The 15,373-nt window shown below is 41.6% G+C and overlaps 1 protein-coding gene across 1 annotated transcript in view; it reads right to left on the bottom strand.

The window, feature by feature from the left end:
- The window catches only part of Oxct1 (3-oxoacid CoA-transferase 1), a 130,558-nt gene that overhangs the window by 113,726 nt on the left and 1,459 nt on the right, over positions 1-15,373 (bottom strand). Inside the window, exons 2-3 of the mRNA XM_021182934.3 lie at positions 8,460-8,568; positions 6,613-6,703 (exon numbers count right to left, since the gene is read on the bottom strand). Coding sequence (XP_021038593.1) covers positions 6,613-6,703; positions 8,460-8,568 — 200 coding nt within the window. The remainder of the gene's footprint in view (positions 1-6,612; positions 6,704-8,459; positions 8,569-15,373) is intronic.

A 15,373-nucleotide genomic window follows, 5' to 3' on the forward strand; every position in this document is an offset into this window, starting at 1 on the left:
TTACATTCTCTTTCTTTCTTTTTTTTCTCTTCTTCTTCTTCTTCTTCTTCTTCTTCTTCTTCCTCTTCTTCTTCTTCTTCCTCCTCCTCTTCCTCTTCTTCTTCTTCTTCCTCCTCCTCCTCCTCCTCTTCCTCTTCTTCTTCTTCCTCTTCTTCCTCTTCCTCCTCCTCCTCCTCTTCTTCTTCTTCTTCTTCTTCTTCTTCTTCTTCTTCTTCTTCTTCTTCTTTTCTCTCTCTCTCTCTCTCTCTCTCTCTCTCTCTCTCTCTCCCCACACACACACCAAAATAAAATTAAAGGCTAAGCAGCATTTCCTTTCCCTGCCTGGTGCAGTTTCCGTTAACGGGTTCCAATGAAGTCCTCGAAGGAGACCACACACAAGATCGACTTCATCTCACCCAGGACAAGGAGGGGAAGTTGGCAGGTCTGTGGCTTCTGATCTATCCAATCTTCCCCTAAGTACAGAAGACAGTAAGCAAACCCCTACCCCATAGTTTCCTACTTTGAAAATTTCTTTAAAGTTTTCAAAAACAGCCTTATGGGTTAATAATATACTTGTCCACTAGAGGGCTCCAGGTGCCAGAGATACTGTCTTAGTGAGAAAAGTTTTCTGTTCTTTCTTTGTTCCGGTTTTCTTTCTCCTTCCTCTTCCTTCTTTTATTTTTTCCACACACTTCCTCAAGCACCCTTCCTCTAACCCGCTCCTAAGACCCAGGCCCTGCTTGACGTTAGCAATTCCCCTCTTAACTTAGCTTCTTTCAGCAGCCTGGTGTGCAGCAGAGCTCAGAGCAGCTCCCTCCTAGAGATGGGCAGAAAGAAACCTAGAGGAGTGATCTTTAACCCTCTAGCCACCAAATCTATCTCCACAACCTGTTTAGGTATCAAACCGTTTCTTGCTCCCCGTTCTACCTGGTACCATCTTTTAGGGCAACCTCGTCTGCTTCTGCTTCATCTGCTTCTTCTGCTTCTGCCCCTACAATCTACTTTGAATATGGCAGCCAAATAACACTTTATAAAACATAGAAGTAGAACAGGCCACCACTCTGCAAAGATATCCTTCATTTGGAATAAAGCAAAGTGCTCTAGAGCAGCAGGCAAAGCCTGCCAGTTGCATGCCTTCTCTGTCTCTGACATCATTCCTGCTGGGCTAGTCTTCTGTCACATCACTCTCTGTCTCTCTGTTGTCCTTTCAGCTCCCCGGGCCCTGCCAGAAATGCTTCCCCAAGGGCCTTTGCCTGTCTCTGAAACTATTCTCTGCATGGCTCTCTCACATCCTTCAAGTGTGGGCTCAGAGGCGACCTTAGCATCATCCTGATTACACCACTGATTGCTGACAGCAGCCTCTCTACTTGGTTCCCAATCCTCTTGCTTACTTGCTTGATTTTTTACCTCACGTTACACAACTTTCCAATGTATCAGAAAATTTGCCCATTTTTATGTTTACTACCTATTATCTGTCTTTCCCAAATAGAACAGAAGGTCTGTGACAGGTCATACCCTTCTGGTGTTGGGGGATGGGGGAGGGGAAGGGAGGAGGAGGAGGAAGAGGAAAGGGGTGGTAGTGTGGTTTGGTTTGGTTTTGTTTTGTTTTCTCTTTCACTTCTGCATCCCAAGCACCTGTCAGCTATATGGTAAATAAAGGTGAGTGCAGAAATACTTGGTGAGCACTTGTCAAAAGAATGCATTGCTGCATTTCACATGCCTCTTCCAGCCAGAGCTTCTCTTCTGTGACTAAGCAGCCTGACAAGGGCCAGGGGGAAGCATGCATTTAGCTTAGAATTCCAGGCCGGGCAATGGTCCCCCATCACAGGAAAGACAAGGCAGGAAATTAAACTATCACGATCACAGTCAAGAGCAGAAAGGGAATCCCTCAGGAATCCTTGCTCGCTCTCAGCTAGCTTTCAGCCCTACAGGATCCCCTGCCTAGGAAATGGCACCACCCAGATGGGCTGTGCCCTCATCCAGTCCAAACAGTCCTTCAGTGAATGATGGGTGACATCAAAGCTGACCAGCTCAGTCACTCTGTATTCCCTACATGTCCCTCTGGGTCCACTGCTAGCTTCCAGTCAGTTCAGTAGCCAGGGTGGCCAGCATCCACCATGAACCAAGCTCTCTGGCCACTGCCTGCTGCTTGGGGTAAGCCTAGGGAAGGCACTATCAGAGAGATTGGGGCCAGAGAACAGTGATAGCAGGATCAGTAATACTCAGGCTGTCTTCCCCACCTTCTATGTATAAAACCACTAAATGCTGGCTCTCGTAAGGCCTCCAGGCACAGACCAGTGACAACAGTACCCCTCTGTCATTGTCTACAGGGTTATTTAAGGTCATGCTGCTTTCATGCCACTATAATCTGTCCTTTTAAAAGAGTCCCTTTGGTAAATTCCTCAGCTACCAGGGATAATATACCGAGCTATGACTAATAAAATCATAATCAGAAACCAGCCCATTTGGCTTCTGTAATTTTAAATGTCTGGAGCTCCCTCTGAGCCTACAGAGTCCATTTTAAAACCCCACACACAGTAGGTCATTCTTCTGCCCACTCTTTCATTCCTCTCTGTATATTTTAACTTGGCTCTATTTAAAGATTACCTTCTGTATTGTTGATCTTGGCTCTGGGGCTGACGATGTATTTGGCCTTTGGTTTGTTTTAGACTAGTCTCCTGGCATAGCAACCAGGCAATGCCTAAGATTCTCAACAACTGGACCAGATAAAGAGCTAGTGCTTAGGCCTTGAAAAGTCTATTAGATAGCTTACAAACAGAGTGTGTCTTTCTGCAGTGTGTCTAATCCATGACCTCAGCCAACACATTTGTCTAATAGTATCATCACGGATGATAAAAATAAAATAATAAGTAAGCTACATCCCTAACACCTAATGGCTCATGATACAAAGACCAAAGATGTGAACCCCAGGGCAAATGGGGACATGCCATATCTAATAGAGAAAGAAGCATGAAAGAGCCTCTGTGCTCCTCGATACTGAGGGTGATACTAGCGGGCTCTGTGCTCCTCGATACTGAGGGTGATACTAGCGGGCTCTGTGCTCCTCGATACTGAGGGTGATGCTGATGGAGTTTCCAACAGATTGTACTGCTTACCTCCAGAAGCCAACATTTCTCTAGAATACCTAAAGAAAGAAAGCCTGGATTTTGTAGGATTAGACATTTTAGTGGTTAAAAGAACTCTAAAGCCAAAATCTGTGGAGATGTGTTAATGTGACACTGCACAAAAGACATCCATCTTCTGAAAATATTTAATTTCTGAATCTGAAATTTAACCTCTTGAAGCCATGTGTGGTACCACAAAACCCAGCACTCCAGAGGCAGAAGCAGACATATCTCTCTGAGTTCAAGGGCAACCTGGCCTACAGAGCCAGTTCTAGGACAGCCAGGTCTACACAAAGAACCCCTGTCTCAAGGAGAAAAAAAAAAAAAAATAATAATCTCTTGAATATCTACTTTCTAAAATTTCACTTACTGGAAATAATTATTTAAAAACTTAGTATTGGGCTGGTGAGATGGCTCAGTGGGTAAGAGCACCCGACTGCTCTTCCGAAGGTCCAGAGTTCAAATCCCAGCAACCACATGGTGGCTCACAACCATCCGTAACGAGATCTGGCGCCCTCTTCTGGAGTGTCTGAAGACAGCTACAGTGTACTTACATATAATAAATAAATAAATCTTTAAAAAAAAAAAAAAAAACTTAGTATTGGGGGAACCTTACTTCCTTTGCTTTCATTTAGGAACACATTTTCATCTCAATCATATAATTTATAATTACCCTGATAGTATCAGAAGTATAACAATAAAAGAAAAATGTTATGTGTGGCTGTAAGGCTTGATCCCATGATGCAAATAAAGTCTTTCATGAGCTAAGCATATATAAACAAGCACACATCACAGGACATCATTGGCCCTTCCCAAACAAAATAACAAAGCCCTAAAGAGTGTTCACAGTCAAGACAACGTGGCCAGTATCTGCTCAATGAGGTCAGAGCGGCCACTGTAGAAATAAAACAAGGCATACAGCAAAGCAGAGTCCACTTGCATTTAACTCCGGGTTTGAAGAGCCTGGCACACAACTAGAATTTTTATTTTGAGTAAGGGGCTCCTCACTATACCCTCAAAATTCTCCTAATCCTGATTCATATGATACATAAGAAATCAGAAGCATACATACTTACATAGTAACTAAGTGAATTAACCAATGAACCTCCCACAAGTAAGCAGGGAATCTTCTATATCCCACTCTTTTATATCTATAACCCAAAATAATAATGTCAGGAAAAAAGTAACATGGACACCATGACATGCCCCTTTTGCCACTGGCTTTGAGTTAAATGGTTGACAGATAGTTTACTGTGAAACTTTTGGTTCACACTGGCTTATAATATGAAGGTCATCCAAAAAAATCAATGAATTTTCAGCCTTTTCAACCTTTTCGTCAACATATCAAAATATTCAGAAGTGTGAACCTAAAGCAGTGTTTATGTCACCAAGGCCAACAGTCACTCTCTCATACAAAAGTGTTTGGTAGTCATTTCCTTTTAACTGAAACATTGCGAGACTGTTAAGACTCTTGGGAAATTTTTAAAAAACAAACAAACAAACAACAAAAACAACTAACAAATCTCAGAGAGTCCCTGAAACTTACCAGATTCACAAGTCCCGTTCTACCCCAAGGTTATATAAGTACTAAGAACTGTGCAGAAGTCTTTCCAACCTGTCAGGATCCCTGTAAGTCAGGAAGATAGCTCCATGGTAGCAGTTTTCATGGGTCCATCACCCATGATAGAGTAAGCTTTCCATGACACAAATGCCTTTGAATGGTCTATGCTCTGATAAGTAATTCCTGCCCATATTCCTGTAAATAACTCGAATAAATTCATGGATTCTCCAAGCTAGATGCCAGTGGTATCATTAATTGCCTCGGATCTTCTGGGCTATATCTCCTTCTGATCTCTATCCAAGTTGGGGAGACATTTTGTTCACATTTCCTCATGAAGTGTCGCACAACACAAGGTAAGTGCCCTGAACTTTGAAAGAGATTTCTACAGATCCTTCCATAATATGAGCTCTTTCCAAATGAGCTCTTACCATCACCGGCTTCCAAGAAAATCTGCACTGTTCATTCTCAAAGCCTTTATACTAATGAGCCAAGCTGCCAATTCAGTTACATTTTTAAACATCTTAAGATAATTAAAATCTTTCATCCATGTGTTGGAAGGGGTTAGATAGCTAACTGTTTTGCCTACAAATAGCTTTCTCTGACATCAACAAATGTACCAACATGCGCGTGCCTTTTTAAAACAATAGCTTATCATGACCATGTGATTTACAATCCTACTGCTAAGTTGACAGCATGCCCTTCACGTCCAATCAAGACCAACAACATTCTTCATGATCAATGTATGTCTTCATATGGCCTCTGGAGTAAAGATATAACCAAAAGAAAGAACTTGGAACAGATTTCAAATCAATGTCCTTCTTGTTTTATACATATTAGCCTCTAATACAAAGAACATAAGGAAAAACTTCAAAAAAAATTTTTATTCTGACTTTCAATATAGTTTACATTATTTAAAAATAAAAGCTTATCAGATAAAGACATAAACCATTGATTTACATATTTATAGAAGGTAAAGCAAAGCCCCTTCACTTAAGATTATGAGATGTGGCATCAAAACTACAGGAATAAGTGTGACTTTGCTGGGCCAGATGGTGCAGCTCCACCTACTTCGCTGGCTACATCAGGACACTCATCACTTGAAGATCTCCCTGGGCTACAGAGAAAGCCCAGGGCTAGCCTGGGCAATTTAGTGAGCTCTTATATCAAAATCAAAAGTGAGAAAAGGAGATTGGAGATATAGCCCAGAGGTGAATCACTTGCCTAACATGCCCAAGGACCTAAGTTCAATCACAGTGCTACAGGTTAGGAAACAAAAATAAAAACAAGTAACTTCATTCTTGCCCTCACTACCCACTTTTCTGTTTTTTGAGAAGGGATCTCGTTGCTTGGCACAGAGATCATGCTAGTACCGATCTCTTTATTACCTTCCCCCTGTCTCCTTAGTGATGGAATTCCAATCATGTGCTACTATATCCAGCTACCTTTTGGTCACTGAACATATTACTCTTAAAAGTGGAGGCAAATGTAACTTCACTGATAGATTGTTAGTATTTTTATAGTTTTATATATGAGTACATTATTAACATTATTTCCAACTCCCACCATCCATCTTCTCCCTTCCTTTTTCCCTTCCCCTCCCTCAACTCTCTCTTAGATTCATGGCCTCTTCTTCTGCAACTGTTGTAGATAGATGATAGACAGACAGACAGACAGACAGATGATAGATAGATGATAGCTAGGTAGATAGATACATACATACATACATACATACAGATACATAGATAGAAACAGACAGACAGACAGGCAGACAGACAGATCCTATTGAGTTTACGTGGTGTTTCTTGGGTATACATACATGTGTTTAGGGCTGACTACTTGATACTGAATAATATACTAGGGGTCTCATCCCTGATTGCTGATAAACTGTTCAGCGTTATCTTAAAGCTGGCATTTCTTTCTAGCTAGTCATTTCAGAAGTCCACTTACCCTGCATTGTTGCTGACTGCAGTTAGATCTTTTACTCCAGTCTTCAGTAAAGCTCCTATAAGATTCTCTGGAATACCACACAGCCCAAAACCTGTAAAGTACAAAAGGAAAACAATGTGCCTTGTAATGTTCTTTCAAGATGTGTGCACCATTCTTAATAAAAGAAAAACAAACCATAAATCGTGCTGTTAGATGTAATACTGCAAATACACAGCTAACCCTTATCAACACAATAAACAGCCGTCAGTCATGTAACTGGACCTCAGCGTTTCACAACATTATATATCACCAGAAACCATAGTAAAGGCTTTGACAGGAAAGGTTGGTTTTACGTCCTCAGAGGAAGGGATGGGATAAGAGATATAACCAAGCTTTGCATACACGTGTCTTGGGCGAAGCCCAGAGCTTTTCTATCTAACTACCCCTTGGCCTACGCCTGCAAGTTTTTAGCCTCTGCCCAATCTAATCTTCTGTAAGTCCAGACCTTGAAGGCTTCAGTTTTCCATCCTCCATCTGCTAACCTAGATGTAGAATGTTACAGCCCCCAAGACTTACTGCAGAATAAACTCACTCTATCTAGATCTTTCTGAACTCTGCCTGGCTGTTTCAACTCAGGTGTTCTGGCTCAAACTCCTCTCCAAGCAGACTGATTCAAAATGGCTTCTCTGGGCTTCTGACTGAATTGCTGTTTAGAAAACCTGCCTCTGAACTCTGTGAACTGACCTGCACTGACTATACCGACTACACAGCTGAAAGGAACTGAAGGAAACTTCACGAACTCAACTCAACTACATTCAACTCAACTGCACTAAATTCAACGGAACTCCACTCATTCAAGTGAACTGCACCAAACTCAACTGAACTCCACTCCACCTCTCTCCCTGCACTGCTCTTAAGTAGCCTTTCTTTCCTGTCTATTCTCCTGAGTCTGACTCATTCTGTCAAATCTTTCTCTGATCCATCACTTTGTCTGCTCCTCAATTATAGGTAATTTTTAGGAGTCTGTATTACAGCTAGATCACACAGACCTAGGTCTTTGGATATGATCCCTTGCTAGAGTAGCCATGTTGCTGGATTAAAATTCCTTTACATTTGACTAAGGTAAGGCCAAAAGTAATCAGTTCATATATAGCATGGGTACTATTTTCCCTCTTCATAATTCAAACCATATCCGGCTGTTTGTTTAAACATTCATTTTTATACATCTGTGTTAGTATATTGTACAGAACTAGAGCACTAAGCCAATAAATTTCATTCATTTTTATATCTTTAAAATCCTTCCAAAAGTGTTGGATTTAAGATGGACATTCAGTAAAGAGCAGCCCTAAAATAAGACTTGATTCCATATGCAAGACTCAGGAAGTTTAGTGTTAAATCTGAGGCAGTGGTTACAAAAGACATCCCAAAGAAGTAGCGGGAACAGAATATGGGAGGCTCAACAACACAGAGACCCTCTGCTCTCCTGCTCAACAAATACGGAACAATAAAGAGTGGGTAGGGTATCTGACAAGATGCGACACATGTTTCAAGTCCAGCAGAATTCCTAAGGATGTAGCGATCCATCGTGGCTCAAAGCTCCATCATGGTTCCTGATAAGATACCCGAAGTTCAAAACTCCAGCTTTTCAATTACAATCAGAAGGAGGAAGGAAAAGCCCCGCAGCAGAGTGCTAACCTTTCAGGGAGAGACTGTGATAGACAGGGCCATGGTGTGTCATAAGTAAGACAGCAAGTATGTCAGAGCTAACTGTTAAATAATTGGCATTTGGAATCTATACCGCTCTACCACATGATTTTCCTAAAACCTACGGATATTACCATCAAGAGGAAAACAGTCTCATTACTTACCACCAACCAGCAAGGTTGCACCATTAGGAATATCTTTTACAGCATCCACAGGATCTGTGTAAAACTTGGTGTGGTGACGAGTACTGACAGAGAAGTAGCAGACACACCCCTGAAACAGTGAAAACATTCCCAGTGAACAATCATTTGCAGCTCGACTTTACATGTTTTGCATTTTAATTGACAAAACTGTATGTCCACAGTCTATAACATCACATTCCCATACATGTACTCATTACAGAATGAATAACCTCACACATTCTTTTGTGTTAAGAACATTTCACAACTACTCCGAGTTTTCAAGTATAGTCACTGTTACGGATCATCACCACAGATATAATAGATCTGTCCCCTAAGCTTATTTCTCCTATCTAAGGGAAACATTGCGTCCTTTGACCAACATCTTCCCAATTCCTTCAACTTCTAACCTCTGTAATACCATTTTACTCTGTTCCTCTAACAGGATTCTCTCTGTTTCTCTGGCACAATTCTATCTGTAAAGAGTTGAGCCTTAAATAGTTTATCTTTGACAGGGTAGAAATGCCCTATTCCCAGCATCCCTTGGATCCACATCTTTTATTACAAAGGAAAAATCCAACTTTGTCACTTGTGACTAGTCCCCCAAAAGAATAAAAGTAGGTGCAGGGCATGGTGGTGCACACCCTTAATTCCAGCACTTAGGAGGCAGAGGCAGAGGCAGCCTGGTCTACAAAGTGAGTTCCAGGACAGCCAGGGTTCCACAGAGAAATCCTGTCTCAAAAAAAAAACAATAAAAAAATAAAAAATAAAAGAAGAAGAACAAAGATAGCTAACTCACATCGCATCCTGGGATGCAAATTCACAATGTTAGTGACATTAGTCACAATTTCTGATAGTAACCTAGCTTCCCACTCAGTACACAAATACTGAGATCCTACCTGTGCCAAGTTCCATACCGTTTATCTAATCTATATTATGGTATGACTACTGCTCTCTGAGGAGATTGTGGTCCAGGGTGGTCAGTTGCAGGTGATAGGAAAACTCTAAAGAGACAAGTGACGAACTGCACACCAGAGGACAGCCTTCCTTACACTGCTGTTATGGAAGCTGGAGAAAAGGTAGCAGACCACCACTAAATGGAGGGTTTAGTTGGCCACACCAGTGAACTATTTGGGCCAACAGTAAACACTGTGGTCTGTAGATGTTTTTTGTCACCTCCAAAGCCCATGTCAGAACTGGGTCCCCGTGGAACAGTGTTGAGAGGCAGTAGGACTTTCGTGAGGTGTGGGAGCTTGCACAAAGGTATTGATGCCATAGGGTCCAAACTTGCAGGAGTGCACAAGTGCCTTCTCTGACTGCACTGAATTGCTGACTGTCAAGCTCAGGCTTTTCCAGAGCGAGGCTGCCCCTCCTGCACACACCTGCTTGTCCCTCAGCTCCTCTGCCATGTTATAAAGCTTATTATATACACACAATGCTTTCACCAGAGGCAATCACCGAACAGTGGACTTTTAGTCTCCAATTAACCATGAGCTAAATAAACTTCTTCCCTAAGTGTCCAGGCTGAGATGTTTGTTATAGCCAGTGAGATGGGCCTCAAATGAGTCACTGGGTGAGCATTCATAAAACCAATAAGTTATTGCCCTGCAACTCCATCCACAATATGGACAAGAGAAAAGGAGGAAACGGGTTCTGTGTTAACTAATGACTCATCTTAACAATACTTTACTATTTTCCCACTATATTTAACCTGAAGGAGTGGAGAGAGGAACGGCTGTGCCCTGACAGACAAGCCCAGCTAGAACATTCCACCCACTGGGCTGCCCTACAGTATTTCAGACAGCTATGACCTAAGAATGTCAAAACCTATCACTCTTTTTTTCCTCTAAAAAACATTTTAAGTCTCTATCAATTAGCACGAAAGACTGTTTATGGGATCAACACTGAAACAAAGTTAAATGAGCAATAATGGTTGAGGTGACACACATGACCATGTGACTTTCATTCCTTTAAGTTTCTATTTTGGTCAAGGTCAGGTCTGGAGTTTGCACACGGCCCCAAAGCCTAGGACACAAGGAGAGAGAGAGTCAAGGACTTTGAAAGGGCTTTACCACAAAGGATGTTTGTTCTCTTCCTGTCCTGAACTAGTAAGGATTTTTTTTTTCTGTTTTAAACACACAGATACACAAGAGAGAGACTGACAGACAGAGTGAGTGAGTGAGTGAGTGAGCGAGTCAGGGTCTCAGAAGTAAAATATATGATAGACTGATAGACGTGGTGGTCCATGCCTGTAATTCCAGCCCCAGAGGGACGGCCGCATAGGCAGAATGATCCAAACTGTAAGAATGAGCAGGGGGACTAGTCCTGGGTTTTGGCTTCCTGTCATACAGTCCTTCCATGTCTTCTGAAAGTGCTCTATTGTTCTACTTTGTCATTTACACACAGCAAGTCTTTATGAGAACGCTGTTTTATAATGTGTAACTTTACGGTCATTATCTGTCTTGGAAAGGTGAGCCCAGGCCTCACCAGCATAAGGAAGGAAAGAGAGTTCATCTACATGCAGAGAGTCTGAAAGGTGAGGTCACCTTGGACTGCTTTTCTGTGGAATTCCACAGAATATGCTGGAAGAAGATTGGTTCCCCTGTGTGCCCCGAGAGCCTTTGAAGATTCAGAAACAGAAACACACAGCCACATGACTTAGCAAGAATCTCATCCCATTGTAGCAGCTAGTAATTAGTATTGTCATAGTACTAATTAGCAGTCAGCACTAATTACCCGGGGCTTGTCCCTCTCTGAACTTTTTAGGAAAAAAGAGAGCCTGGAAGAAAAGCAAGAAGAGAGAGAGAGAGAGAGAACACACAGAAAAGAGACCTTTCAGAAATATTTCAGACAAAGTGGAAGTTGTACTGCAGATGTAGTTCAGTAGCAGAATGCTTACCTAGCAGGCAAAAGGCCCTGAGTTCAACAGATGTGAGAGACTGTTACGAAAGTACCCATACAACTAAAATCCCAAATCAGGAAGGTATACTGGAGAGACGGCTCAGTGGTAAAAGCACTCACTATCACAGAGTAGTCGTTCAGTTCCGAGCACCCACATCTGCTGGCACACAAAACTGTCTGTAACAAATGCAGTTCCAAGAGACTCAAAGTCTGAAAATGCAGTTCCAAGGGTTACAGTGACTTCTAACCTTAACAGGCACATGCATGCATTGCCTGCATAACATGTATGCATACATGTGGTGCATACAAACTTATCAGGTCCTGCACAAAAAGACGTTGTAAAAAAAAGTAAAATCTGAAAGAAAAAAAAAACTAGCTGGGGTGTTTTCTTGAATATTCCAGGGGGTGAAAGTACCCTCCTGTCAAATTCTAGTTCAGTCAGGACTGAAGAGATGTGTCAAAATTATGTAACTACTAAGTATGTCTCTGAAGAGAGGTGCTATTTTGATCAAAGTCAGGTGAGGAGCTTGCAGAAGGGCTAAAGATGACAACTGTCACACAGTTAGGATGAAGCTTGTCTGCCTGACTACAGGAAACACCTGGGGGATGTCATCCTCCTTTGAGAAATGATACCTTTTATCCACTCCCTTCAAAGATGGCAACGTGGGTTATATTTGTTGAAGACTTTCAAAACGGCTTTATGAATCCTCTCCCTTCCTTTAAAGCCCATTCTTGTCCTTCTTTCTTCCCCTTGACAATATCTTACTATGCGGGTCTGGCTAGTCTCAATGTCCTGGGCTTAAGCAACCCTCCTGTCTCCATCCCAAGTAGCTGGGACTGCAAACACACACCACTATCCAGCAACATGTTCATCTGAATTACACTCCAGTTTGCCAGTCTGCATATTCAGAGATTACTTAGCAAAGCAGGAATCGAGTGCAGACAGTGGGGCAAGGAGGAAACTCAAAGCCCCTGGCAAATTGCACCACAGAGGATCAAAACCCACCTTAGGATCTCCAAAGCAGGCCCTTAAAGGGTTGTTTTTTTTTTTCCTTTTCTATCTTACACACACACACACACACACACACACACACACACACACAGACCAGGTCCTCTATTCACACTGTGTCCCTGAGAGTCAAGAACTATCAGTGTCACTGGCACTAATTCTTAAGATTTGGCAACTAGGAGAAAGTGTATTGCCGATACCATCTACCTTCCTTCCTTAGACAGGCAAGTTCAAAGAGGCTCTTTAAACTACACCTAATTAACCTCTTCCAATATATTTTATAAATGAAGTGGCGTTATCTAAAACCAAATGCGTTGGTGAGGGATTTCCCTAGTGTGAACAGAACCCTGCATTTGAGCCATACCAGGATACCTGTAGTTCCAGCACCAGAAACAAGAGGATCAGAAATTGAAGGCTAGCCTTGGCTATATACCATGTTCCAAGCTAACCTGGGCTTCATGAGATCCTACCTGGAAAAAAGTTCATGTGCCAGCAGCTGCCAAATAAATAAAAACATAAATTATTTTCATATTTGCAGAGACTACCTAAGAGAATATGGGGCAATACCATGCACAGCTCAGAGAGCTATTTATTCTGGGGTATTTTAGTTGTGAGCCTAGCCTTTAATGGCTGAGCCATCTCTCCAGCCCATTCTTGGGTATTTTAACCAAGCTTTTAGTCACAATGTATTTTACTGGTCCACCCTCCTATCTTCAGCAGAACCCCATTTTATTATTGGTAGTAATTTCTCATATTAAAATTGAGTGAGAAAACAGTGACTAAGGATTTTGATGAAAAAAACAAAATTCTTGGGGTGCAAAATGTCTTTCGGTGTAACGTTTCTCCCATTAACATTTCCATTTTAATCTTCAGTTTCTTACAGCTAACCACAGAAGTCTTACTCCATGGTGGAACCTAAACTTCATCCCCTGACTTCCTTTCTAACCATTCACTGACACTATTATTTCCTTTACCTATATCTCTCTTCCATGTCATCCAACACTTGAGAACTTAGTAAAATATATGTGTGTGTGTGTATAGTGTATGTATGTGTGTGTGTGTGTGTGTGTATAGTGTATGTATGTGTGTGTGTGTGTATATAGTATGTGTATGCATATTATATATACACATATGCTATATTATATATACTATATAATAAATAGTACATTATATATGTGCTATATTATATATCATATACACATATTGTAATATACTATATATTATATATACATATACCATACATTATATATACATATTCTATCTGTAATATATATACACACACACATATATTTTACTAAGTTCTCAAGTGTTGGATGACAAGGAAAAGAGATATAGGTAAAGGAAATAATAGTGTTCTAATATATATATATAACATATATGTATGTATGTACATGTGTGTGTGTGTGTGCGTGCATGTGTTTGTATCTTGGTAGGGAAGTGTTGTGCCACAGTGAACCTCTGGAGGTTAGAGGACAGGACAACAAACAGTAGTCAGTTCTCTTTCTACCATGTAAGTCCTAGGAATCGAACTTGAGTATAAGTCTTTGTGCGGCAGCTTTATTCATCTCACTGGCCCCAACCATTTTGTTTTTCTTTTGTTTGTAAATATAAGTATTACCTCAATAATAGAGTGATAGAGAACTATACACCCAAGTGGTGTCTAAATGTCACCTCACAACTGTTAAAGAAATCATGACACAGAAACGTTGATATAGCCTATATTAGTATGGAAGTTTGGTAAACAAAATCAGGAAGAGATGTCACGGAAAGAGGAAAGAAAACCAGTTAGGAGGAAAAGGCAGCACTATTCAGGTGAATAGCATGCAAGCTTGCCAGGAGGAAGCATCTCTGCCAAGAGGAATCAGCCAATGTTCAACATGAATCAATCCACTTAGAACCTACCCAACTAGATTGAAAAGCACAGCACCAGACTGAAAGCTTCCAGGTAGTTCCAGGTCATGCTATAGCTCCAGACAAGGAACTTGTTCACCATGAAAGGGAGCAAGGCAGGGAAAGAAGCAAGGATGAAGGGAAATGAGGAAGGAGAGATGGAGAGAGGGAGGGAGAAGGACAGAGGAAGGGAAAGAAGGAAGGGTAGAGGGAAGTAGGAAGGAGGGAGGGAAGGAAGATTTTTTTAAGCATGGTAAATAAGTACACACCTTTAATTTCAGAATTCTGTAGGCCCCCATAGCAAGATCCTGTCTCCCAAAACAAAAGCATAAAAGCGTTTTTTAAATATCTATCTCAGTTTACCTGTTGGCTACATTTAGCCAGAAAGTATTCAAGGTTACTGAAGGTATCCGCCAGGTTCTCTCAGGTGCGTACTAAAATGAGTATTCTTGGCAGAGCAGTCTGCAGTGTTGAGGGAGGCAAAGGGCTGAGGTATACCGTGGTCCCAGTGAAAGGAACACACAGGCATTACAACTCAGCAGAGGCAGATGACTTAAGCGCTAAGCAAGCAACTGTAAGGCCAACCAAGGCATAAGCGGGCAGAATACTCCAGAGAGCAGGAGCTGCATCTTCGTTCCTCATACCTGAGAAGCCTAACTTTGAACTGGGCCAGGAACTTTTTATTAACCCATAATTACAGCCCATCCACCTAGAGGTTTGCTGGCTTGAGAAATGGTTTAATGATTAGATTGAAAGTAGGGTAGACTAGAAGTGAATAATTTAAACTTAGAAAAACGTGCACTGTCAAAAGAAAGTTTTTGACCTTGGCCCAAGGGCATCCCTGTGTCCTGGTTTTTGCATCTGCTCCATCATTTGCAGCAGGCTGGCTGGTGGTTAAGTGCTCTTTTAATAATGTATTTATACATCCAAATCTACATTCAATTACCCAAATGCCTCCTTTGAGGAATTTAACAACGCAATGACTCAGTTCTGAACCATTCCCTAGCACACGAGGGAGTCCTGTGATGACATCTTTAGATTCTCAACACTCAGAGATTGAAGGCAAGGAAATGAGCAACAGGGGAAGGAGTTCAAGAGC

The sequence above is a fragment of the Mus caroli genome, unplaced genomic scaffold (assembly GCF_978045245.1).
Source record: "Mus caroli unplaced genomic scaffold, Mus_caroli_1 scaffold_16, whole genome shotgun sequence".
NCBI classification, from domain to species: domain Eukaryota; kingdom Metazoa; phylum Chordata; class Mammalia; order Rodentia; family Muridae; genus Mus; species Mus caroli.